The sequence below is a fragment of the Pelophylax lessonae genome, assembly GCF_965119305.1.
Source record: "Pelophylax lessonae genome assembly, chromosome: 2".
NCBI classification, from domain to species: Eukaryota; Metazoa; Chordata; class Amphibia; order Anura; family Ranidae; genus Pelophylax; species Pelophylax lessonae.
The window spans coordinates 510,206,934-510,234,005 of record NC_138769.1 but is presented as its reverse complement, the minus strand read 5'-3'; the positions used below and the strand labels follow the sequence as shown (position 1 = coordinate 510,234,005).

Below are 27,072 nucleotides of genomic sequence, written 5' to 3'. Positions count from 1 at the left end.
TGACTATTTCAATTTATACCTATAGTGCAGTGTGAAGCTTAATGGGATACACATCCATGAAACTTTTTGAGATCTTTTTTTCCTTCACTCAGCTTATTAGTTCACTATTGTGTTTATTATTCAAGCGCTGCAGGACATTGATTCATCAGCTGATCCAGAGCCACACAGGGGTATGTGTTTTTTTTTTTAATGTTTGGGTGAAGACACGGGTCACTATATTTCTATGGCATAAAGTGTATTTTTGTAATTGCACTATTTTTCGACTCTTCAACCGGAATCATGGTTGCCTTGTTCAATGTGGAAACCGGAGGGTCCACTGTTGGTGGCATGGTCCACTTCTTAAGAAGGGACTCCTCATAAGGGTAACGCCTAGTAAAGCGGTTAGGAACCCCACAGGGACGCTTTGGTCGTCCCCACTCTTAAGCGACAATTCTGTCAAAATAGGCAGGGAAAGGAAACACCTTTGCCGCTCTGGATGGCTTGCGAGAGCCAAAGGGCACCTGCACTTCCGTTGCAGCTTCAGCTGCGTCCTCCATCTTCAGGGTCTCACGCACAGATACAATCAGTGCATCCACCAGCGCCTTTTCGTGCGCAGTCGCAGACATGAAGGAATCATCCTCACCATTAGAGGATTCCAGGCATGTGGTTGAAGACCAAGCAGGATGACCCACGTCCACGACAGCTGAATCCGATTCAGGATCGGATAAGACAGATGAGGCAGGGGAAGGTGAGGGGCGCTTTTTGCTAGCCTGTCAACCGCAAGCCACCTGCACTCGGGATACAAGGGACTCCAGGACCGCCGTCAGTGCATGGATGGATGGCTGGGACCTGGAGGGCTCCGCAGCCTCAGAGAGGGGTTCAGGTGGGGGAAATGTGCTCCAAAGACTCCCATGAGTCACCAGGGGGGCTGCACAAAAAGTGTAACACTGCTAAGAGACAACCCCCACCGTGCTGGCAGCACAACCCGGTCGCCAGGCACAAAGCACCAAGCGATCCTCAGCAGAGAGGGAGGAACCCCACCAGGCTCAACACCCACAGAAACAGGCACCTGCAGCCAACCAGGAGAATCTGAACTACACGTGCGGTGATAAGTAAAATGATCCAGGAGTCAGCACCAGGGGATGAGGAGGGGCTCCCACCGCCAAAATTGCCACCCACAGGGGTCCACTGTTATGGCTGCCGCTATTTTCAATGGCAAACCACAAGAAAATGGTTGCTGGACTACATAAACATGGCCGCTGTGTATAGCAACACACAGGCTACAACAAAATGGAGGCACCACGACGCTTACAAGGACCCAGGAGGGAGACCATACCTCAAGGACAGATCCAGGCAGGACGGGGGGCCCTGGCAGGAGCCCCCACCAGGTAGAACCACCCTCCGCACAGTCAATCGTCCGGTCACCAGAGGCGCATCTCCCGGCCCCCATCGCCAGTTAGCGCCCTGCCCCCATCCCAGGAAAAGTGGCCAGACCACCCAAGCTGCCCCAGTGTGGAGGGGGGGCAGGATGAGGGACTTAGCAAGGGGGGGTACCTGCGGGAAAGAAGGGAACCCGGGGGTCCGACTGTCCCAAGGAGGGACCCCTGTCCATCGCAAAACCCTCCAGGGGGGGACCGCTACTCACCATACCAGGAATCAGGTGGGCAAAGCTCCAGACCGAACCCCTCGCCATCGAAATTGGGGTCGGTCCGCAAGGAGAAACGCTGCGACTCAGGCCGAGATCCATTTTCTATCTGAAAGGAAAATATTACCAGGACCAGAGATCCCAGCAAGGAACTAGGTCCTTACTCCTGACTAGGCAGAAGAAAAACTGAGTGGCTATAGCAGAGAGAGGGAGTATACCCCCCTGGGACTGCCCATTGGTGTAGCCAGAATTCTTTTCTGCCCAGTGTCCTACTCCTGTAGGGGGCAGTATAACCAATGTTTATGAATATCAGGAGCTGTGTCCATCAAAGAACGAAAGAAATTTTGTTTTTTTAAATTGTGGGTCTTTTTTTGATATAAAAAAAAATAAATAAAAAATGCAGAGGTGATCAAATACCACCAAAAGAAAGCTCTATTTATGGGGGCAAAAAAAAAAAAAAAAAGGACATAACTATTACCTAGGTACAATGCCGCACGACCGCGTAATTGTCAGTTAAACTAATGCAGTGCTGTAATGCAAAAAATGGCCTGGTCATGAAGGGGGGTAAATCTTCCAGGGCAAGTGGTTAAATATCACATGCCAGGACCACTATTTTTTTTTACTGCATGCAATTTTTTTTTGTGAATTGACTTTCACTCCTGTTTCATACGGTATTTATCGAGAGTTTTTGCTTAATGCCGTAAATACCGCATAAGGCAACAGTGAATTTACATTTTCAGGATTGCATGCAGTATTTGGGAAAACACCTAAATACTGCATGCAATTTGGTTCTGTGAATGGAGCCCAATGTCTTGGTTAAGGTTAGACTACATTAGGTAAGTCCTGGGCCGCAACACCTTGTCCCTTTGCAAGACCAAAAAGGGTTCTTTGCAAGATGAGGCTGCTAGTTTAGACACTTTCTTTGCAGAGGCGATAGCTACAATGAAAGCAGCACTGTGGTAGTATCTGTAATACGTTCAAATGGTGGCTTCTGAAGCACTGAGAACCAAATTTAGATACCACAGTCATGCATAAATCAAATGGAGGGAACAATGCGAGAGATCCCCTGCACAAAGGTCTTAAAGCGTGAAGCTAACAATCTCTGAAAAAAAAATGGAAAAGTGGAGAGATATGACTTGCTAGTGGTAAGAGCCAAACATTGGTCAAGACCAAATTGCAGGAAGGAGAGAATCTATCCAACATAGAAGTTCTTTGGGTGGAAGCCAGCTAACTCACACAAAGTGTAGTTTGGCTTCCATGTCCAATGACAGACCCTTCAAGAAGTGGGCTTCCTAGCCTTGACCATCATAAGAATCATAAGACCATCATCAGACTCAGATGTCCTGTCCCCTAGAAAATGGGCTTCAATACCCATGAAGTTCAACTCAGGCTTCTGGCAGTGGATCCCTGCACCTTAGATACAAACTTGTGTCCATCATGAGAATCTTCCAAAATATGGGAAGAAAGGACCTCAGACTACAGACCTGGATTCCTAAACCAACAAGTCAGGGATAGTCTGGCTCCTGGCATCAACTGAATCCATCTATCCAGAGACACAGGTAAATCTGAAGAAAATGAGGGGGCAAATAAAAAAAATTAATCTGTAGCACAAGACCACCTCTAGCACCCAAGCATTGTGAATGCACGCTGCCTACATGTCTGCAAAAGGTTAACAGATGTCCCTTTGCATTGGAATGTGGGAGCGCACCTTAATGCAGAGAAAGGCTTGTCTGAGGATATGGCAGACTTGGAGTTGGTTGGGATGCCAAGCTTGGAGGACTTCGATGCTGAAGTCAAGGAAATAGAGAAATTAAAGGGATCCTTCTTAAAGCTCAGAGTGGGACACATTTTCAGTCTGCTCCTTAGGCCTCTTTTTTTGCTGGTTTGCTGGTGAATCAAAGTCCTCCTGCCACCAATAAACACTTAAGAACATCTACAACTGGTCTGAAAAGGCATTGTCCCTTGGGGGCCATGCTCCTTAAAGAATGAGTTAATCTTTTGGGAACATTTTTGGGTGTAACATGTTCCCAGTGCTGCAGCAGCCGCACGCTGCCCCCTCCTCCCTGTGGCAGTAGGTTTCCTGTGATAGCTGTCAGTTTTTGAAAGGTGCGGGGCTCCGCCCACACGGCCGCGTTATTCATACACAGAGCTCTTAGCGGCAATCAGCAAGGTAGTTCTCAAACTACCACTGCGCTGTGGAGTACTGTGATAATTCATTGAGTCTTCCTTTCGGCGAGTATCGGCTTACCTGTATGGGATATACGGGTAAGCAGATACACCAACAGTGAACAGAAGACCTGCATGGCATCAGCAATCTCCTGCGCTCCTAATACACCTCTTTCTGCAGGAAAAAAAATGTGCATGTATTATTTTTTGTATTTATTATTTTTTGGACAAAGGGGAACTTATCCTTTAAGGCTCGGTTCACATATATGCCAATTGGATGCGTTTTTGAACTGCATCAGATTTGCATGACATGTGAACCAAACCGGCTTTCGATGGAGCAGGTTCCCATATCTGCAGGCAGGCCACAGTGCGTTTTTTTATAGAGTCCTGTACGATTTTAGGTCTGGTTCAGGTGCAATTTCAAGTGTCATTCACTTAAATTTGCACCTGAATCGATGACTGAAACTGCACTGGACTCCTTCGAAAAATCGCAATAAGATCATGCCCGGACAAATGTGAACCCAGCCTTAAAGCCCGTTCTGCAACTGAGCATTTCAGCCAAATTGCCTTACCCATATGTAGCAAAAGCAGACATGCCAGAAATAGGATGGGAGGCTCCCAGTAAGCCATCACAGCTAAAATTTAGTGCCAGCCATCTGCCTCCACGCTGTCAACGAGCAGAGGGTCAATGACAGTAGTAGTGAGATACATTTTAAGGGATTTCACCCAGTCAGTTTATAAAAAAAAAAAAAAAGTCACAATCCAGAATAGTTTTCAGGGTGGGACGAGCCAGCAACAACAAAGTCCTCTTTATCAGTTGGGTCTGTAATGGCAGGTGCATCCTCCACTGGTATAGTAGCTGCCTGAAAATATGGCCAGATTCACAGGAACAGACAACACATCTGGGGAAAAAAAAAAAAAACCCTGCATCAAAACAGATACAAGGCCAGCAAGCATTTAGGGGGAACACACCTATCAGGGAGCTTCCAATATTTAATCTTTAGATACAGCTGGAAAAGCAGGCAAAAAAGGAAAGCCTTATAGTGGCCTTAATCAAAGATCCAAGTTGTTGTTCAGTCGTTTCCGACTCTTTGTGACCTCATGGACCTCCTCTGCTTCCCGGAGTTTGCTTAACACAGGGATCCTCAAACTACGGCCCTCCAGCTGTTGTGGAACTACACATCCCATGAGGCATTGTAAAACTCTGACATTCACAGAGATGACCAGGCATGATGGGAATTGTAGTTCCTCAACAACTGGAGGGCCATAGTTTGAAGACCCCTGGCTTAACATGTTCATTGTTTAAATTATGCTATCTTTTCATCTTATTTTCTGTTGTTCGCTTCTCCTTTTTCCTTCCATGTTTCCCAGCATCAAGGTCTTTTCTAATGTGTCCTCGCTTAGCATTAGGTGACCAAAGTATTAGCGTTTCAGCTTCAGAATCTGTCCTTCCAGTGAAGGTTGATTTCCTTCAGGGTTGACTGGTTTGATCTTCTTGCCGTCCAGGGGACTTTCAAGAGTCCTTTCCAACACCATGGTCCAGTGGTGGCGAACCTCAGCACCCCAGATATTTTGGAACTACATTTCCCATGATGCTCATGCACTCTGCAATGTACTTGATGTGAAAACATCTGGGGTGCCAAGGTTCGCCATCACTGCCATAGTTCAAAAGCATCAATTCTTCTGTGTTCAGCCTTCCTTATGGTCCAACTTTCAAAGCCATAGGTTACTACTGGGAATACCATAGGTTTGACTATACGGCACTTTGTTGGTAGGGTGAGGTCTCTGCTTTTTATAATGTTGTCTATGTTTGCCATTGCTTTCCTCCCTAGAAGCAAGCATCTCTTAATTTCATTGCTACAGTCACCGTCTGCTGTGATTTTGGAGAGTAGGAAGATAAAATCTGTCACGGTTTCCATTTCTTTTTCTTCTATTTGCCAAGGAGGGATAGGACCAGTTGACATGATCTTAGGTTTTCTTAATGTTCATATTCAGGCCAGCTTTTGCAATCTTATCTTTCACCTTCATTAACCACTTAAGCCCCGGAGGATTTTCCTGCTCAAAGACCAGGGCCTATTTTGCAATTCGGCACCGCATGACTGACAATTGCGCGGTCGTGCGACGCTGTACCCAATTGAAATTTATGTCCTTTTTTCCCCACAGAGCTTTCTTTTGGTGGTATTTGATCACCTGTGCGATTTTTACTTTTTGCGCTATAAACAAAAAAAGAGCGACAATTTTGAAAAAATAACAATATTTTTCAAATTTTTTTTATATGAATTACCCCCAACAAAATTTAAAAATTTAACATTTTAGGCCAATTTGTTTTCTGCTACATATGTTTGGTAAAAAAACATATTTATGTCATTTTTATTGTTTTTTTTTTTTTTTAACTAGTAATGGCGGCGATCTGCGATTTTTTTTTTTTTTTGCGGGACTGACATTGCGGCAGACAGATCGGACCCCTGACTAACATTTTTGACACTTTTGGGGGTACCAGTGACATTACTACAGTAATCAGTGCTATACATATGCACGGTTACTGTGAAAATGACACTGGCAGGGAAGGGGTTAAGTGTGTCCCTAGGGGCGTGATTATAACTAAAGGGGCGTGGCTAGATCAGGGAGAATGACAGGCGGCTTTGTTTACATTAGCCGCCTGCCTTTCTCCCTCTCCACTGGGAGATCGCGGGTGACCGGCGGACATCAGAGCCACCGGTCACTCGCACGGACAGGTCAGGGAACGAGCGGGGGCTCGCCCCCTAGAGGCTTGTAGGCGAGCGACGTAGCCCTACGTCGGTTTGCCTGTACGGGGCTGACTGCCACAGTAAATAGTCGTGCGGCGGTCGGCAAGCGGTTAAGAGACTCTTTAGTTCTTCAATTTCTGCCATTAGAGTGATATTGTCTGCATATCTCAGGTTGTTGAGATTTCTCCTTGCGGTCTTAATTTCGGCTCGTGATTGGTCGATCCTGGCATTTCCCATGATGTACTCTGCATATAAGTTAAATAAGTCGGGTGACAATGCACATCTTTGCTGCACTCCTTTCAGCACAATTTTGAACCAGTCAATTGTTCCATGTTCTGTTCTAACTGTTGCTTCTTGACTTGCGTACAGGTTTTTCAGAAGGCAGGTGAGGTGGTCTGGTATTCCCATTTCTTTCAGTATTTGCCACATCTTGTGATTCACACAATTGAAGGCTTTACTGTAGTCAATAAAGCAGAAGCAGACATTCTTCTGGAACTTTCTCGCTTTCTCCATGATCCAGCGAATGTTGACAATTTGCTCTCTAGTTCCTCTGCCTCTATGAAATCCAGCTTGTACTTGTGGTAGCTCAGTTGACATGCTGCTGAAGCCTAGCTTGTAGAATTTTCAGCATAACCTTGCTGGCGTGTGAGATGAGAGCAATCATGGTAGTTTGAACATTTGGCGCTGCCCTTCTTTGGTATCGGAACGTAAACGGACCTCTTCCAGTTCTGTGGTCATTGTTGAGTTTTCCAAATTTGTTGGCATATTGAGTGCAGCAGTAACAGCATCATATTTTAGGATTTTAAATAACTCAGCTGGGATGCCATTACTTCCGCTAGCTTTGTAATTAGCAATGTCTTCTAAGGCCCACTTGACTTTCCTCTCCAGGATTTCCGGTTCAAGGTCAGTGAGTGCATTATCTTGGTTATATGGGACATTCACATCTTTCTTGTATAGTTCTTCTGTGTATTCTTGCCATCCCTTCTTTATCTTATCCGCTTTGGTCAGATCCTTGCCATTTTCATCTATTGTGCCCAACTTTACACAAAACTTTCTATTGATATCTCCAATTTTCTTGAAAAGCTCTCTAGTCTTTCCCATTCTGTTGTTTTCCTCTAAATTATTATTCTACAGGATTTATATAGAGCTGACAGTTTATGCAGTGCTTTACAACTTGAATTCTTTGCATTGATTGTTTAAGATCTTTTTGTCTCTTCTTACTATCCTCCGGAAGTCTGCAGTTGGGTATATTTTCTATTGCCTTCCTTCTTTGTTCAGCTGTTGGTATGGCCTCATCAGATAGTCATTTTGCTTTCTTGCATTTCCTTCTTTGGGTTGGTTTTCATTGCTGCGTCTTGTATGATGTTACACACTTCCATCCATAGTTCCTCAGTCCCTCTGTCATATCTAATCCCTTAAATCGGTTTGTCACCTCCACTGAGTATTTGTAAGGGATCAGATTTAGATCATATCTGAAATGTCTAGTGGTGTTTCCCACTTTCTTCAATTTAAGACTGAATTTTGCCATAAGAAGTTCATGGTCTGAGCCACAGTCAGCCTCAGGTCTTGTTTGACTGACTGTATAGAGCAGCCTCTCTCAACCTTTTCAACACAGAGAAACCATTAAAATAAATTTCTGGTCTCGGGGAACCTCTGCTAAAGAGGGTCCTTAACCACTTCTCACCCAGGCCAATTCTGACACTTCTCCCCTAATTGTAAAAATTATAATTTGTTTGCTAGAAAATTACTCAGAACCTATATTTTTTTTTTAGCAGAGACCCTAGGGAATAAAATTATGGTCGTTGCAACTTATGTCATGCGATACTTGCGCAGCAATTTTTTAAAAGCGCGTTTCTTCAAAAAACAGTTTCATTAATTAAAAAAAAAAAAACAATCTCGGCTTCCCAGCCGAGGCATCGGCAGTGTTTACAACTGCCGAGGCCAGACTTGACATCATAACGTCCCGCCCGGCCTCCGAAGGTCAAAGACACCTGGGGACCATCTGGCTAGTGGTATTCTCTATGATGAACTTCTGCCACCGGTGGACTCCTTCTCCGGCTCGCCAGTAGAAGCACCGGGGGGGTGGCAGGAGGGGGGTGATGTCCCCTCCCACCACCTTTAAAACAATCAAGCGGCTGAACAGCCACTATGATTGTTTTTACGGTACAGGGAATCGCCTGCTGAAAAAATAAGATATCTGAATGATGCCTGTAGCTGCAGGCATCATTTCGCTATCCCCACTCAAAGTCTGTGATGTCATGGGAGGTCGTTGGGCGGTAAGTGGTTAAGGAACTGAAAAAAAAAAAAAAAAAGCCACGGGATAGCTAGACCATTATTTCTAATTTTTATGGACTGTTTACTGATGGAAATGGTACCAGCTGATTGGAGAAAGGTGGCACCAATATTTAAAAAAGGGCCAAGATATATCCCTGTGAACTACAGGTCAGGTAGCCTAACATCAATAGTCATTTTAGTAATGAAAACAGTATCACCAGTCGTAATCAGCATGGATTCATGAAGCATTGTTCTTGCTAGACCAATCTATTAACCATGTATGAAGAAGTGAGCAGCCATCTAGATAAAGGAAGGCCTGTGGATGTGGTGTATCTGGATTTTGCAAAGGCATTTGATACAGTTCCCCACAAATGTTTACTGTACAAATGGACCATAGGGTGAGTACCTGGATTAAAAACTAGCTACAGGGGAGAGTCCAAAGGGTGGTGATAAATAACAAGTACTCGGAATGGTCTGGTGTGGAAAGTGGGGTCCCCCAAGGATCTGCCCTAGGACCAATCCTGTATAATTGATTCATAAACGATCTAGAGGATGGGATAAACCGCTTAATCTCAGTATTTGCAGACGATACAAAGCTAAGCAGCGCAATAACTTCCACGCAGGATGAGGAAACCCTACAAGACGACAAAATTATGTGGTGGGCAACTACATGGCAAATAAGTTACACACTAGGGGGAGAATCTCTGGGGCAATCTAGGATAGAAAAGGACCTGGGGGTTGCTAGTAGATGACAGGCTCAGCAATGGTATGCAATGCCAGGCTGCTACAAGCAAATCCAACAGAATATTGGCATGCATTAAAAAGAGGATTTACTCCAGAGATAAAACAATTCTCCCACTCTACTAGACTCTGGTCCAGCCGCAACTTGAGTATGCCGTTCACTTCTGGGCACCAGTTCTGAAGAAGGATGTGCTGGAACTAGAGAATCCCCAGAGAAAGGCAACAAAGCTAAGGGACTAGAGGATCTGAGCTAAAAGGAAAGACTACAAGCATTAAACTTATTCTCTCTGGAGAAGAGACGCTTGAGAGGGGATATGATATCAAAGTACAAATACCGTACTGGTGACCTTAGCATAGGGAACAAACTATTCAGTGAAAGGGAATTTAAAAAGACATGCGGCCATTCACTAAAATTGGAAGAGAAGCGGTTTAACCTTAAACTGCGTAGAGGGTTCTTTACTGTCAGAGCGGTAAGGATGTGGAATTCTTTTCTACAAGCAGTGGTATCAGCAGGAGCATCTATAGTTTAAAAAAACTATTAGCTGGGCACCTTAACGACCACAAAATACAGGGGTATATGATGTACTATTGACAAACACATACACACATCATAGGTTGAACTGGATGGACTTGTGTATTTTTTCAACCTCACTATGTAACTATGCAAGAATATCTAAAAAAAGGAAGCTGCAATTTTTACTTTTCTAAGTAATGCTATGTGAATGGGGACATGCAAAAATTATTGGGTATATTTCTCATTTGGGTGCAAAGTGTAAATACCCTTCAAGTAACTTGAACAACATTTGTAATGAACGCTTTCCTTTACCACGTTCTTAAGTGTGGAACTTAAGGCCACCTTCTAGGTACAACCAACGGCATAACTACAGTCGCAGCAAACCAGGTTAACACTAGGAGGGCCGACCTGATGTGGTTCCATAATTATCTACCCAGAAAATAGCAGCTTGGAGGCATAGCATTTGTTACCATAAAAGCAGGCACCCTTTACAGACTGCTATGGCTAGAAGATGGTGCAGACATCACTTGAGGTAAAGGCAGTTTATCTACTACACAATGATTTTTCCAGATATTTGCAGTTACATCACTAGTTTAAAGCGATTATGTCGCCCTTCAACTGCATGTGTGAAATGCATTACATTCATCACTATACCACTAAGGTAACCACAACAAAATAAATACATAATAAAAAATGGAATTCAGAAACGCATAACAGATAATATGATTTAACTCTTTATTTTTCTTTTTAAAAGCCATTCCTCTTAAATAAGATCCTAAACATTCACCAGACTGTCACTGTATAAAAATGTACAGTGGCTTTATTGACATGTACATTCCATAAAGTTTACAGCTGCAAAGATATGAGGCACACTCAGTATTGCACTTCATTAAAAGTTCAGGCTCAAACATAACCCAGAAGTTTAAATGAAACTGCCTTTGTAATGTAATAAATTTTATACGGGACGAACATTGATATTTTTATGTACAGCATTTGTTACAACTTTTATACCTTGTTTTGTTTATGTACCGGCCAAATGCCATAAAATACCCTTCGCTTCTCTGCTGGGCACAATGCAGGGCTCTCCAGCAACCATAGAGTTAAATTAACAGTCTAGTAGATAAACAAATATTCTCCTTTCTTCCCACGAGATGCAAGTACACTTGTACAGGGCTACTGGAAAGTCAGCGTTCATTACTGTGGCTTATCTTCTGGCCATACATATACTGTATACATTATTTATATATAACCTTGATATGGGGAGCCTCCCTCTACTGTGTGCATTCAAGCATGTGCTGTGCACATCTGGTGCTATATGTAATGACCACATGCAAGCACCGCACAGTTATCAGTTTGACAAGAACATATAAGGTTTGGTTTGAAGAGCATGTGTTGCGAATACACAGCTGAATCTGAGGCCTCCTTCCTGATTAACCTTGTTCGCAGACTCTTTGGTCCCATCCTGACCGAAGGCTGTCGTCCAGAACCTGCCTGGCGTAACAGACTGCTGAAGTCTGTCTTGAAATTCACAAAAAGGAAAGAAAATTTAACAAAAGTGGAAAGGAAACATAGGCTCATTTAAAAAGTGTGAGCATTTCTGCACACTCCGCATCCCAATGCAAACTCTTCTCCCGTGGGCGGATGAACCACATGAAGAGGACACTCTGTTCCTTCAAGTTGTTTGCCTTTTGGACCTACAAGAGAGAATTGAGAATGCAATGTAAAACACACATTGCCCAAGCATCCTAAAAAATTACAAGATCTACAAAGTCAGGATTATAAATCCAATCTTACTGGGAAGACTGTAGGGCCCCCAACCGAGTCCGCTTTTGTCCTTAGCCATGTTTCAGTTTCTTACAAAAGTAATCCAGCATTTCAAAGTATATTCAAGCTAACGTATTCCAGTAATAATAAAAATAATAATAATGGCATGCAGTGAAAAGCAATGGGTTCATTTTAAAGTGTAACGTCAGCCACAGACATACAGATTTAGAGGATCTCTTCACTGTATGCGATCCACAGTGGCAGTGCCAAAAATAGAGAACTGGCTGTATTATCTGGCAGGTGAAAATTCATGAATTATAGGACCGAGCTGAGCAACTAACCCATCTTAAAAAAAGGTAACCCCCCCCCCTCCAAATACATTTTTATGTCTGTGGCTTGAGTTCCATTTTCATGTACTCCTCTACCATAACTTAAGTTCAGCTCCGGGAATCAAAGAAAATACCTGGTGTTTCCAGGTACGAAGAATCTATCCACTCGTACATTACTAAAGGATACTAAATTGCTGTCCCTTTAGTATCGAATGAAATCAATTGTGGTACCAACCTGCTGGACAATGTGGAAGTTCTTCTTTAAGTATGCTGGTCATCCTCTGGAAGTCATCATGGCAGGCATTACAAAAATGGGTTGTTCCAAAGCAGAAAAATACTGCCACAGAGCAACAGTAACGACATTTGTACTCTAGGAAATCTGTACCATGTTTCGGGCACATCTGTCACAGGAAAAAGGAATGCGTCAGGACTTTGTCTAGCATTGTATTCTTTTAATAGATTTATAATAGGTACATTAAATGGAATGTTAGTTATCCTCGCATTAATCGCTGTGTGTCAATATGTACTATAATAAATGCTATTCCTTTACAGCAGAGATCTCCAAACTTTCTATACAGAGGACCAGTTTACTGTCCTTCAGGATTTAGGGGGGTAGACTGTGGCCCATGGGAGTAGAAAATGCCCGATCATTGGTATCAGTGGGAGGAATAGTGCCCCATCAATGTTAGGAGGAATGGTGCCCAATATTTGTTGTCAGTTGAAGATATAGTCTACCAAGGGCCGGATAAAGGCAAGGGCCGGATAAAGGCAAGCAAAGGGCTGCAGTTTGGAGAGCACTGCTTTAAAGTGATAATGTAAATACAGGTCCTTCTCAAAAAATTAGCATATTGTGATAAAGTTCATTATTTTCTGTAATGTACTGATAAACATTAGACTTTCATATATTTTAGATTCATTACACACAACTGAAGTAGTGCAAGCCTTTTATTGTTTTAATATTGATGATTTTGGCATACAGCTCATGAAAACCCAAAATTCCTATCTCAAAAAATTAGCATATCATGAAAAGGTTCTCTAAACGAGCTATTAACCTAATCATCTGAATCAACTAATTAACTCTAAACACCTGCAAAAGAATCCTGAGGCTTTTAAAAACTCCCAGCCTGGTTCATTACTCAAAACCGCAATCATGGGTAAGAATGCCGACCTGACTGCTGTCCAGAAGGCCATCATTGACACCCTGAAGCAAGAGGGTAAGACACAGAAAGAAATTTCTGAACGAATAGGCTGTTCCCAGAGTGCTGTATTAAGGCACCTCAGTGGGAAGTCTGTGGGAAGGAAAAAGTGTGGCAGAAAACGCTGCACAACGAGAAGAGGTGACCGGACCCTGAGGAAGATTGTGGAGAAGGACCGATTGCAGACCTTGGGGGACCTGCGGAAGCAGTGGACTGAGTCTGGAGTAGAAACATCTAGAGTCACCGTGTACAGGCGTGTGCAGGAAATGGGCTACAGGTGCCACATTCTCCAGGTCAAGACACTTTTGAACCAGAAACAGCGGCAGAAGCGCCTGACCTGGGCTACAGAGAAGCAGCACTGGACTGTTGCTCAGTGGTCCAAAGTACTTTTTTCGGATGAAAGCAAATTTTGCATGTCATTCGGAAATCAAGGTGCCAGAGTCTGGAGGAAAACTGGGGAGAGGGAAATGCCAAAATGCCTTAAGTCCAGTGTCAAGTACCCACAGTCAGTGATGGTCTGGGGGGCCATGTCAGCTGCTGGTGTTGGTCCACTGTGTTTTATCAAGGGCAGGGTCAATGCAGCTAGCTATCAGGAGATTTTGGAGCACTTCATGCTTCCATCTGCTGAAAAGCTTTATGGAGATGAAGATTTCATTTTTCAGCACGACCTGGCACCTGCTCACAGTGCCAAAACCACTGGTAAATGGTTTACTGACCATGGTATTACTGTGCTCAATTGGCCTGCCAACTCTCCTGACCTAAACCCCATAGAGAATCTGTGGGATGTTGTGAAGAGAAAGTTGAGAGACGCAAGACCCAACACTCTGGATGAGCTCAAGGCCGCTATCGAAGCATCCTGGGCCTCCATAACACCTCAGCAGTGCCAAAGGCTGGTTGCCTCCATGCCACGCCGCATTGAAGCAGTCATTTCTGCAAAAGGATTCCCAACCAAGTATTAAGTGCATAACTGAACTTAATTTTTTGAAGGTTGACTTTTTTTGTATTAAAAACACTTTTCTTTTATTGGTCGGATGAAATATGATAATTTTTTGAGATAGGAATTTGGGGTTTTCATGAGCTGTATGCCAAAATCATCAATATTAAAACAATAAAAGGCTTGCACTACTTCAGTTGTGTGTAATGAATCTAAAATATATGAAAGTCTAATGTTTATCTGTACATTACAGAAAATAATGAACTTTATAACAATATGCTAATTTTTTGAGAAGGACCTGTATTGTTCAAGTCATCCTAAATAATACTGGACAGAATGCTGCCGATCACATTCACATTTTTCATACCTGAGCCCTGGACACATCTGAGCATGCTCCACATATTAGCTCTCTTGGATCATAGTCATCTCCCTGTCCAGCCTCCGCATCACAACGGGCTTCTCCACCAAAATATGCCTAGACATAGTAAGTCAGTCCATTACATGCAGAGGTAAAATGAAGTGGGGTACAGATAAGAGAATACATTGTCCAAGATTAGCAGTCTGAGAGAAGAAAACTAAATGCAACCCTGAGCATAAAAATAAATAAAATAAACAAAGGATGGCCAGTGACCGGTAGAGGTCTTCCGGCTTGTCATCTCTTTGTGGGATGCTGGGACATGCTGCGGACAACGAGCAGATATAGGTCGTCATTATTTCACTACTGGAATGCATTGAATTCATGTCTGATCACTCAAAGCTTGAAAATCTGTTTGTGGGTGATTATCGATTTGAAATACTAAGAGAATAGGCTTTTCAGCAAATTTAATGACTGTAAATTAATCTGCACCAGACAGATAGATTCGCAAAATCAGCAAACATGACAAAAGTAAAGGATCTTCAAAAGAAAATCTCCAAGCCTTACTGGATCCAGCACCTGCACTGACATCTATTCATCACCTTTTTCTGCCCATCAGGTGTTCACCCGAATCGGATGGCTGGCATTGGATGATGTAATTCCTGCGCATGCACAGGATTTCATTAATCCAAGTTCCAGGGTACTGTGCTGAGGAATCTTCCTGAGCTGCGCGCGCAAAGCTCTCTGTACATTTTAAGATTGTGAACAAGCAGGTAAGCATGTTTTATTGCAGAAGAGACATAGCATGTCATTCCTGCAATAAAGCAGTTCTTTGTTTTGTACCTTTGGTTCTGCCCTAATTGGAACTAAACCCCATTATCCACTGAGGACATTGTCAGCTAAAGCCCCGTACACACGTACCGATCGTCGGCCGACCGATCGGCCGCCTTTTGTCCCCGGGCTGTCCTGTCCGCTGAAAAGTGCAAAAGACTGCACACGAATTTTGTCCGCCGACTGCAGAAGTGATGTCATGTGATGGTTAACTTTCCCTGTGTTTTTTCTTTTCTGAGCATGCCAAGTCTTGCAAATCTGCTGTCTGTCGGCCGAAATCTGTACTGACTGGCGAACAATCGGCCGTTCTGGTGTCGGCATACAAAAATTTTAATGCTTGCACGACAGATTCTGTTCGGCCGAAAGTGCGCTGTCGGCTGTCGGAAGCATCATACTAACAAGCCGAAAATTGGCCGATCGTTCGGCCGACAATCGGTACGTGTGTATGGGCCTTTACTCTCTTTTTTAAATCTGCAGTTGCCATGGTGCTGCCCACGTGACCAGCCACACTGTAAACATGAAACAGCCATTTGAGCGATTAATATATTGGTTGAGAGCCAACATCTATACGCTGGCAAATGAAGCAGGCACAGAAGCATGCCTTGAATATAGCATATACTTCACATGGGCTGGTAGACACAAGGATTTACCAACATTTATGGAACATTTTAAGTTTAGGGTTTAGTTATGTATTTTATTTCCTCAAATTTGCTCTCCTATATTTTATTATTGTAATAACTATTGCAATTCATAGACTAGCCACTAGAGGAAGACACCTGTAGCCAACAGTACTTAGTTATTGCTTAACAAAAGTTGAAATCGTAAAATCAGCCATACAAAAGAACACAATTTTTCATGAGTTCACCAACTCAGACCTGTATTTTGAGAAGCAGTGTTAATTTTGACATCACATTTCAATTTAGTTTTCGTAAGTCCTAAATAAAATGCCATTTTAGTTTTAGTCATCTGAATTGTTTTAGTGGTAAATTCAGCTGCATTAATGGAATTTGCATATATGGAATTACCTTTTTGCATTTGTAGCAGACATAGTAGGCATATCTATTCATGGCATAGCTAGCTGGATCATTGTAAAATCGCACTCCTGGTGTCGTGATTGCATCACTTTTGTGCAGCCCTTCATATTCCAACCTCATTAACGCTTTTCTTCTTACATCTTCATAAAGCTCTTTTATTGGATCCATGAGATCCTTTAATACTGTATGATTAATTTTGTTCTAAACAAAAAGAAATCGCAATTTAGTATCATTCTGCAAAAATGTACAGTTTATTTTGCTAACAATGTAAATACCAGAATATGTTAACTCAACAGAAAATTAAGACGCTGATTATAGGAATTTGTAAAGTAATAGTTTTTCTAAATCCACAGCAATGTTTTTGAACCAGAACATAATTGCATACTTGGAATCACTATGTAGTGCTAGTAAATGGAAAAGAAGTGGTGTCCCCGCAATAAGCACTCACTTTTATGCCCTAGTTCTGTCAACATTGAGATCTAAAGATGTACACACTTTATAAGATGTCCTTACAGGATGTTGGCTGGATCACTGCTGCTTATCTCAGCAGGGAATAATGCCAATCAGAAAAGTTTCCTAACCTGTTTGATCAATGTTCCCTTTGACCATGATCAGCCAGACAGCATTTGCTTGTTTCCATAGGATGAAAAAAGCCAGACTGGGTGATTGTTCTGTACTGTCAATGGGCAGCCTTCATGCCTGTGACCTTCTACTCCTACTACGCACACCAAGTGCCAAATGCATATATTTATAATGGAATACAAATGCTGATTGGGCATGTGATCTATATCTGTCTACATTCAAACATTAATTGTACACAGAAAGCTCATATATATATTATGGTATTTTAGGAGTAGAATGGGGACATTACTATTCACAGGGTGTGTTTGATCTTTCCTTCAGGCATTATTTTCTTCTTTGACTAACCTTGCAGATTGGACAGGACATAAATCCAAAAGTGATTCGTGGTCCCAGCCATCGGTTTTCCAGAACCCGTCTACAGCATTGCAAGTGAAACACATGGCTGCAGTCAAGCTAAAGAATAAAAAAAGAAGGAATGATTGTTTGCAGTTAAGTTCCTTTTTTTCCAAATTGCATTTAGCAGTTAAAGCTCTGACCAAAATAAATCCCCCTCAATCTAGGTTTTTAAGAAGAAAACAAATGTAAAGAAACTTTACAAATTGGCTAACTATAATGGAATAAATCAAACATTGTTTTACACAATGAGAACATATGAGAATATACTACACATCATAAAGGTGGTGTCTGAAATGAACCGATGACTAAAGTTAACATTAAAAAGGTCCCCCCCCCCCCCCCTTAAAACAACATATTATACTTACCTGCTTTATGTAATGGTATTGCATAGAGAAGCCTAGATCCTCTTCTTCTGGGGTCCCCCTCTGGCGCTCCCGGCTCCTACTCTTAGCAAGTGCCCCCATAGGAAGCTGCTTCCTATGCGGGCACTCGTGCAGGTTCACTCCCGAGCCGCCTTATCAGCGTCCATCAACACAGTCAGGGTGGCTCACCCCCTTGCCAAAGGCTCCCGCTGCTATCAATCTGTGCAGTCAGGAGGGACAGATCCAGGAGAGCTGCTGCTCTCATGCACAGTGCTGGATAAGGATTGGGCTCAGGCAAGTAAAGGGGATGAAGGGGAACACGTGCAGAACAGAATGTTTTTTACTTTAATTTATAGAATGCATCAAGGTGAAAAAAAAACCTTAAGGCTTTACAACCACTGTAACACAAGATGAATAATTTGTACTTGGCTTTCTGGGACTCCCAACAGCAACATGAACCAGAACAAGCATATCAGTAGGAGTCTCAGCAACCATACCAACAAGACAGACAGAGAAAAAAGTAACATCTTTAAATAAGCCTCTAGTGATCCTCTCCATTAACACAGCTGGACTAGCTGATGTTTCTTAATTTCAACAAAACTGAAAAATCTGGAATTTTGACCCACTGTAAAATCCATTTCTCTGATGTTCATTGATAAACACAGCTCCTGATCCTCAACCACTGGGTTATACTGCCCCCTACAAGAGTAGGCCACTAGGCAGAAAAAAAATTCTGGATACGCCTATGGGCAGGCCTATAGGGTATACTCTCTCTCTCTCTGCTTTAGGTACTACGTTTTGTTGATGCAGTGTCAGAGAAAATAAAATTCCACGGGGGGGGGGGGGTGGGTGGGTTGGGTTGGGTGGGTGCTGTGTCCGTCAATGAACATCAGAGAAATGGATTTTACGGTAAGTCCAAAATTCTCTTTTGTTCCTGATCTTAACTTAACACAGCTCCTGATATTCTTAGCCATTGGGACATCCCAAAGCATTGTTAAACATGAGGGGTGGGAACAGTGAGAAATAAACTCCCAAGGCTAACTATAGCCAACCAGGTAGACAGGAGCTCAACCAAAATAACTGGAGCTCGCCTGGAAAAAAAAAAAACCCAATAAACCCTCAAAGAAGACCAGGTCCTCTAAATAGCAGCCTACAAAACCTTGTGGCCAAAGGCAGCATCCGCAGATTCCAAAACATCCACTTTATAGAACTTTGTGAAAGTGTGCACCAATGACTAGGAGGCCGCCTTGCAAACCTGCATCACTGACGCCTGATGACAGAAAGCCCAGGAGTCACTGAGCACCCGAGCAGAATGCGCCTTGACATGGAGGAGGAACCTGACCCCTGGATGGAATAGACCCGAACCATCATCTGTCTGATCCATCTGGACATAGTCAGAGGAAGTGGACAACCCTTTCCGAGGCCCATCCGTGAGCACAAATAGTGAGTCTGATTTCCTAAAAGACTCCGTAGCTGACAGGTACACCCCAATTGCCCAGACCACATCCAAGGTATGCAAAGCAGTTTCCTTTGGATGTGTTGGCCTGGGAAGGCAACATAATCTCTTCATTCAAATGAAAATCAGACACAACCTAAGGAAGGAATGATGGACAGGGGCAAAAAACCACCTAATCACTGTGAACCACCAGTAAGGTGAACGAAAGGATAACGCCGCCAATTCCGACACCCTGCGCGCAGAGGTTAAAGACACCAAAAAGGCCACCTTCTGGGACAGCGTAAGCAGGGGAATCTCCCGAAGAGTCTCAAAAAAGAGGCTTCTGGAGGACTGAGCGCACCAAATTGAGGTCTCAAGACAGCAACAGAGACTGCACTGGAGGTGTCAAGTGCCTAACTCCCTGAAGAAAAGTAAGCACCAGGGAGTATGTGGCCAAGGGCCATTGAAATAAGACCGCTAAGGCCGACACCTGACCCTTGATAGCACTCAAGGTCAGTTTCTGCTCAACTCCCCCTTGAAGGAAGGTCAAGATCCAAGCCACCGAACACGAGGAGCGAGGATGAACACCTAAGAGACTCAAACAATGCAATGTACGTCTTTTCGGTACATCGGTAGATCTTCCCAGAAGAAGGTTTCCTAGCTTTTAACAGCGTTGGAAACACCGACTCACGACTGTAAAGCAGGATGGAAGATTGGTCCTTGGGACAGCAGATCCTCCCTGAGAGAAAGCTTCCTAGGAATGTCGGTGACCAGCTGCATACCAAGCCCGGCGTGGCCAGTCTAGGGCCACTAAGATGACCTGGAAACCCTTCTGCCTCGATCCAGCGTAGAAGTCTTGGCAAAAGCTTGAGAGGAGGGAAGGCATAAATCAGACGATATTTTGAAGCTAAGCTTCAATTGGGCAGCGCATATCTTGTCATCCAAAATGTGCTTGAATGTATATAATGTACTATAGTGACACATTTTTTAAATAATACCAATATAATTAAAGTGCATAAGTATCAAGAAATAAAAATAAAGTGCTCTGTGGCATTCATAAAAACATCTGTATCCAAATAAAGCTTCCGAAGAAGTCACGTGATGACGAAACATGTCAAGCTGACACGCACACCGGGTGCCGGAATATTAGCCAGGAAGGAGCGATGTGACTTGCATCCTGAGGGCCTGATATTCTCCGTGATCCAGTAATTAGTGTATACAGCTATTCAGCACAATGCTATTTAGGCATTGATTTTATTACTGTGTATGAGCTTTTATTGAACCCGTAATAAAGGAAATGGTTATTGAAAATACTACACCATGAGAAGTCCCTTGTCTCTCTCCTACTATCCATTTTGAGACATATAGGTGATCCCAGACTGAGGAAAATTGGACGAGAGGACCATTCAACAGCTAAATATTAGCTGAGCAGCGTTTAGGATCCAGGTTGCCATAAGGTAACAGGGATCATATCCCTCTGGTAAGCCCACACCCCAGCTATTACTGCACGGGTGAATAGGAGATACCCACCACCACTGTTCCCCTGCATGGTCGTGAATACCTCACTGGGAGAATACTGGACTGTTTTTGCACTAAACTTTGAGTGATCAATTTTAGTAGCACTGAGCACTGGGGCATGCACCTAGGGGTCTCCTACACTGGGACACCTCCAGGACACACTATCCCAGGACCCTTATAGAGAGGGGATAGCGGGGTAGACCCAAGGGGTCTCTGCTGTATCCTCTGCCCTGGGAACCCCACCAGACTCCAGGTCTGGGGGAAAGGGAGTGGGGGTAGCCCAGTTCACTGAGGGATTTTTAAGGATGGGAGGATTGAACCTCCAGGCAGGTCCAACCATCCCCGGAGGTTACCCGCATCCACCCAAAAAAAAAAACACCAAAAGGGGAGAGGGGGGACTTCACTTACCCTTCCATGGTGCTGGTAACGCTCCAGACAGAATCCTCACCACAGAAGTAGAGGAGCTGTCAGCCAAGGGACCGCTGCGACTCAGACCCAAGCCCGGTCATATGCGACCCTGCGAGATGTTTAACTCGCGGACCAGCCTCTGTCCATGAGGCTATATCGCGGCCGACCTAGCGCATAACTGCTGTCTGCACGTGCTCGCTGGCTTGGGGTAGGAGGGCAGGATCTGGATTATCCAGCCCGTCGCCCAGCCCGGCAGTTGATTGAAGATCTTACCTGCTCTAGGTAATCAGATTAAAAATGATTACCTAGAGCAGAGAGGGGGGGTTATATACCAAGCAGAGGACAGCCCATGGGTGTAGCCAGGTGTTTTTTGATCTGCCTAGTCCTACACCTGGAGGAGGCAATATAACCCAGTAGTTAGGATTCATGGACCGCTGTGTCTGTCGATGAACGAAAGATAAACTGTCATTTTTACTCTGTATAAAATGCTTGTGAAACATGATCAACTAAGATGTTATTGGTAATATAACAATGTCTGAATACTGCTGAGAACTACATTCACATTTCTGCCAAAAAAAATGTGTACAAAAATCACTTCTTTATAACATGCAGGAAGATGTAAAGTTATTTTCAATGACCAGCCCTCCACTGACCTGAATAGCAGGAGCTGCAGAAAGCGCCTCTGTAAAGCAGATCATACACATGTCATCTGCATCCTGCTTCAGACTTGTTGCATTTTTGTCACAACCATGTAGGCAAGGCAAACAATGATCCTCATTCTTCACACCGCCACACGGATGCCCACATGGATGGGTCTTGCTGCAGGCAGTCTTTGCATACTCCTAAAAATATAGCAAATTTGGTATCAGAGCGATTACCTCATCATCTATGGAAGACTTGTCTGTATGAGCTTCTGACTCACCTGGCAGTCGGCATCAGAACACACACTGCCAACAGCCGATAGCTCTGTCCCATTTCTGGAGCCACAGAATCGACAGGTTTCTGAGCTGCTGCTTGCAGGTTTTCCTATAATGCAAACACCACTTTTAGAGCACAGGCATTACCAATATAAATTACCTTTTTAACCCCTGGGTTTATTTACTATGGGTGTCCAACATATTGCATAAAATCATTACAGACAGCATCTTATACAGGGAGTCTGGAAACAGTCATAATAGTCAAATAGATGGAAAGTTGTTCCTTTTTCTACAATTTTATATCTACATGTAAAACTTACCAGTCTGTTCTCTGAATTCTACCATTGCTTTCATGGTTTTAGAGTCAGCAAGAGCCATCAACCAGAATAGTTTAGTTCTCCCACAGCCTTCATGTAAATCAACTTTGATTGCCTCTTCCTCCTCTTTGAACACCTGTGTGGATTATAATTAATGACTGGGGATGCACTAGAAAATTGTGTGTGTGTGTATATATATATATATATATATATATATATATATATATATATACACACATATATATATATATATACACACACACATATATATATATATATATATATATATATATATATACACACACACCATTTTTGTGATCCAGTTATTAAAGGGAATAGATTATAAACTATACAAATTTGACTGTTAGATGGGACTTGCAACCGAGAACTTTGTGAGAAAGTTTGGCAACAAGTATGTGAAACTTATTTCTGCATGATCTAGTAGGTGCACATAAACCACTAACAAACCATTTGCTGATAGCAGATAAATGGTCTCAATGATTATTACATTCATGCTACTTAAAATTCATAGTGAAGGGCAAAGGTCACTCACGCTGATGTAAACAGACAAATAACGAATAAAGAAGAGGTGTGTCCACTGTTCAGAAAATCTAAGATTACCAATGGACCAAAAAAAAAAAATCCTCAGGTAAAGGTTTTAGCTGTTACAGTAATAATTAAACATTTTACACATTAAGTTTTGGCTGGAAGGGTGCCACCACTGTTTATAAAGTTGAAGTACCTTTTTTGTACTTTACCTGTCTCTGATGGGATTTTGTTCGCCGATGGAGATGTAGAAATCTATCACAGTCTGTGCACAAGTTTCCACATGCATTGCATAAAATGATTGCTGCAGTTTCACCATCGTCATGATTATCACACATTGGCTAAAACATAAGCATAAATGTTTAGGAAATAAACACACACAAAAAAAAAAAAAACCTACAAACGCAACTTCTTTGAACATATAAAAGATAGAAAAACAAATAAAGCAAAAACACCTATTTATCCTATACCGGTAAACAAATGGATTCCCTCCCGACAAGAAGGGATTAAAAAATGTAGCAGTATATTTAAAGAATCATCATAGTTCTCTCAATTTTAAAGCGTACCCCACAAATCATCAGTTCAATGGGTGACCCCATTGCGAGTATGGGAGCTTATGTTGGGTGGCACCTCAATTCTCCAGTGTGTATGCATGTCTTTTTTTCAGCCCATCTGCAACAAACTCACTAGAGAATTGTGACCATGCCCGTTGTAGGGCACTCATCTAATAACCTCAGGTCTCTTTTGTGAGATTGTAGATACAGATAAAGATGTATTATGGAGTTGGGCAGTTGGGCCTAGTTCTTACAAAAGCAAAATCAACCTTTCAGATTACATTCATTAGTCACAAATTGCAAGTTGTAATGTTATTTACACTGATTCTTAGGGAAAATGTAAAAAAAAGGATTTTGTTTAACAAAGCTGTAAAAAAAAAAAAAAAAAAGCGATGAATGTAGCCTTAAACCAGATATATTTTTGGGGAAAAAAACGTAACAAGTTTGTATTCTTACTACAGGTGGACATGTGGCTGGGTACAATGGTAGGTAGAATAAACAAGACTGATTGGGAAACAGAAGCTTTAAAACATATCACAGTAGGCCTACTTAAGGCAAAAATAATACTTCTGAAAACACAAAAAAAAAGTTACCATTTGTTTTTGCTGTCCATCCTTTCCCATCCACCTTCCAGAAGATAACCGGTCCACATGGTCTTGATCAAGCACACACAATGAAGCAACAGCCAGCCACAGCTAAAATATGCAGGTAAAATTACTGACAATGGTATAGTCTTAAAATGCACAATCTATTGAGTAGAAAACAAACTTGACTGTATATAGCTGATATATATGTAGCTGACTTCGATAGGGCAGCTATACTATCTGGCTTACTGATCTGGCCATATGAATTTTTTTTCTTGACATTCATGTTGATTACTCTTCCTTTTAATTTTCAGTTTGTTAAAACCACAGTTAAAAATGACTGCAATTTGTTTTTTTTTAATTATTAGAATAAAAGGATAATAGACATCCCAACAAATCCAAAGACAATCAAAGAGATATAATAAAGAAAACAATGCAGTAAAGCAGTAATTGTGACTTCCTGTCTGGAGTGCAACAGAGAATTAAAGAGTTCTTCAAACCTGTTCCCGTTTGGGGAAAGGGAGGGGGGAGGGGGGTTGGTGTACCATAAGGTAAAACAGGATTAAGCGAAGAACTAACATCATTGAAACAAGGGACAAAAGTTTTATCAGGACCGTAAAGAGAATTTAAAACTGGGGAAGAGAGTCAGGAATGGCCTCTCTCACGTACCTGTGAATTAGCCAGGGAAGAGGAGCCTAACCCCAAGGGGACAGATCTCACAAAGTCATTATGCCATTACTGTTCCTGTCAGAGGATGACTTCAGCTGGAGACTAGTTGATCTGCTTTCAGAAAGCCCAGGGTGAGACAGAACCCTCCTCCATCGCACAGCCTGTGATGCACAGGCTTTTGGAGGATCAATTTTAAGGGGAGGGAGAACCCCCCCCCCCCCCCTCCGGTTCTGGAAATTAGAGATCAGAATGACACCGGAAAATAAATCCTTATGAGCTCTCTAAAGGGGAAGTTGAGTGATCAGTCCAGGACCTGATGCCGAGAGGAAGGCACATAAATCTGCTCAGAAACTGAACCCACAACAGCAGAAAAAGGGGTTGAGGTAAAGAGATGGGGCAAGAGGGTTAAGAGATGGGTAGACCCCAATGGTGGGGGGCATGAGGTAAAACATTCTGCGACTTCCTCTACCTTAGAACCATGCTGATTAAGGTTATGTAGAGGTGACAGCAGTTTTCAGTGACAATTTCTGATGAAATCAGATTTTCATCGGGAAAATCATTTGCTAGGACAAACGGCGACTCCTCTCTTCACAGGAGGTTGATTCAGTATCCAACAAAGGGGATACCATGAGAATGCACTAGGGCAGGCACTGGAGTCAACAGCCTGAGGTGCAATAGCTTTGCAGTGGTGACACAACGGATTCAAAGTCTTGTTCGGTCAGAAAACCAACTCGGTTCAGCAGGGACCAGCTACATTTTATTCCAAGTATGGGCAGTGTGATTGTACAGAAGTCGATCTACTGATTTTCTGTAAAACTGTACTGTCAGATTTTCCCCACTTGATCAAAGCTGCCAGCTATAGCCTGCAATGCTGATCAGTGAATTCTGACAGCAGGGAAGTCTCACCGCTGTCAGAATAAAATGTTGCAGTAGAAAGGACACCCACAGCCACCTCAAAATGTGTGGATGGGGGAAATCAGATCAAGAAACTCGTTTGGGTTACTTTGGAGGCACTGGGTGTCTCTACTCAAAGAATTGGTGAAGGAAGCCAACCTTAATTTAGACTTATGTGGAGGAAGGTGAGTACTGAGTAAACATCACTAAAATTGTGGAGTGTGTGAGCTTGAGGTACCCACTGCAAGAGGATTGTCCCCTCTGTGTCTAGATACAGATGTGTTTTAACCACGTGGTGGTGATGCAGCTATACATGGTAAGAGGCAAGTCATCCGGGACACAACACCCAGGCATCTGGTACCTGATGTGGGTCTGTATGCTGAAGGTAACCAAGGTCACCGTCGATGGGAAATGGGAATTGACTAGTGATTGGAAGCCCACTTGGATTTTTTGCAAAGCAGGAGCAGTAGTGGTGCAATGCTTTCTCTAGGTTGAATGGTGGGAAAGAATACAGCGTGTGAATGCTGTCGTTATCCGTTGGGTAGACATGCTACCCAACGGATAACGAAAACATTCAGTCCCACGGCATTAACCCATTGCATGGTAAAACAGATAGAATGCAGAGAATTTAAATGCTCCCTATGGCCTACACAAAGAGTGAGTCTCAGCAGCTCTGGACCTGGAAAAGTACTCTTGTTACCAGAATAGGGTCTGGAAAAAGCCTAACATGTAACCCAGTATCTGAAGGTCATTTCCAGGACAGCCCCACAATGTACAATCCAGTGGGGTCCGGGTAAGGCACTCCCAAGGCAGAGGAAAGGTCAATCTGGATCACGGCCATGTAGAGCGTAGCTCAAGTTGCCATGTAGTGAAAAATCTTGACTGAAGAAAAAAAAAGTAAACAAAAAAGCTGGCAAAAAAAAATGTCTACTCTAATAGAAAAACGCGCGTTGTGAATTTTGAAAACAAATTTCTTCACAATGCTTAGAGCTACAGAGGTGAATAAAAGGGTGTTTTTACTGCTTGTTCAGACAAAGTAAATACTTTAGTGTGCATAATCTATACACAGGTACACTTAATTGTTTAAAATCAAAAAATAAATGCAGAGCCTTACCCTAGTAGTGGCAATACATCGTACGGGAGAACGATACTCCTCCTCCATTTTTGTTAGTGCGATGATTGTCTCTGCAATTGCATTCTTAGTGACACGAGACCATGCCTCTGAGAGATGACCCTATTAATACAGTAGTCAAAGAACAAAGACAAAGCACATTTTTTTATTCTTTTACATCAGGCTCCTAAAAAAAACCTACCATATTGCCATATAAACACAGGTAAACTTAGTGAAATTGTTTGCTATGGACATTGCTTTGATGAGTAA

The 27,072-nt window shown here is 42.8% G+C and overlaps 1 protein-coding gene across 1 annotated transcript in view; it reads right to left on the bottom strand.

Annotated features, from left to right (window-relative positions):
• Nucleotides 1-10,784: 10,784 nt before the first annotated feature.
• The window catches only part of MYCBP2 (MYC binding protein 2), a 553,924-nt gene continuing 537,636 nt past the window's right edge, over nt 10,785-27,072 (bottom strand). The window contains 11 exon segments of the mRNA XM_082246610.1: nt 10,785-11,760; nt 12,395-12,560; nt 14,657-14,764; nt 16,501-16,710; nt 17,437-17,544; nt 21,864-22,052; nt 22,133-22,236; nt 22,448-22,580; nt 23,203-23,331; nt 24,138-24,239; nt 26,806-26,925. Coding sequence (XP_082102736.1) covers nt 11,645-11,760; nt 12,395-12,560; nt 14,657-14,764; nt 16,501-16,710; nt 17,437-17,544; nt 21,864-22,052; nt 22,133-22,236; nt 22,448-22,580; nt 23,203-23,331; nt 24,138-24,239; nt 26,806-26,925 — 1,485 coding nt within the window. The 3' untranslated portion in view covers nt 10,785-11,644.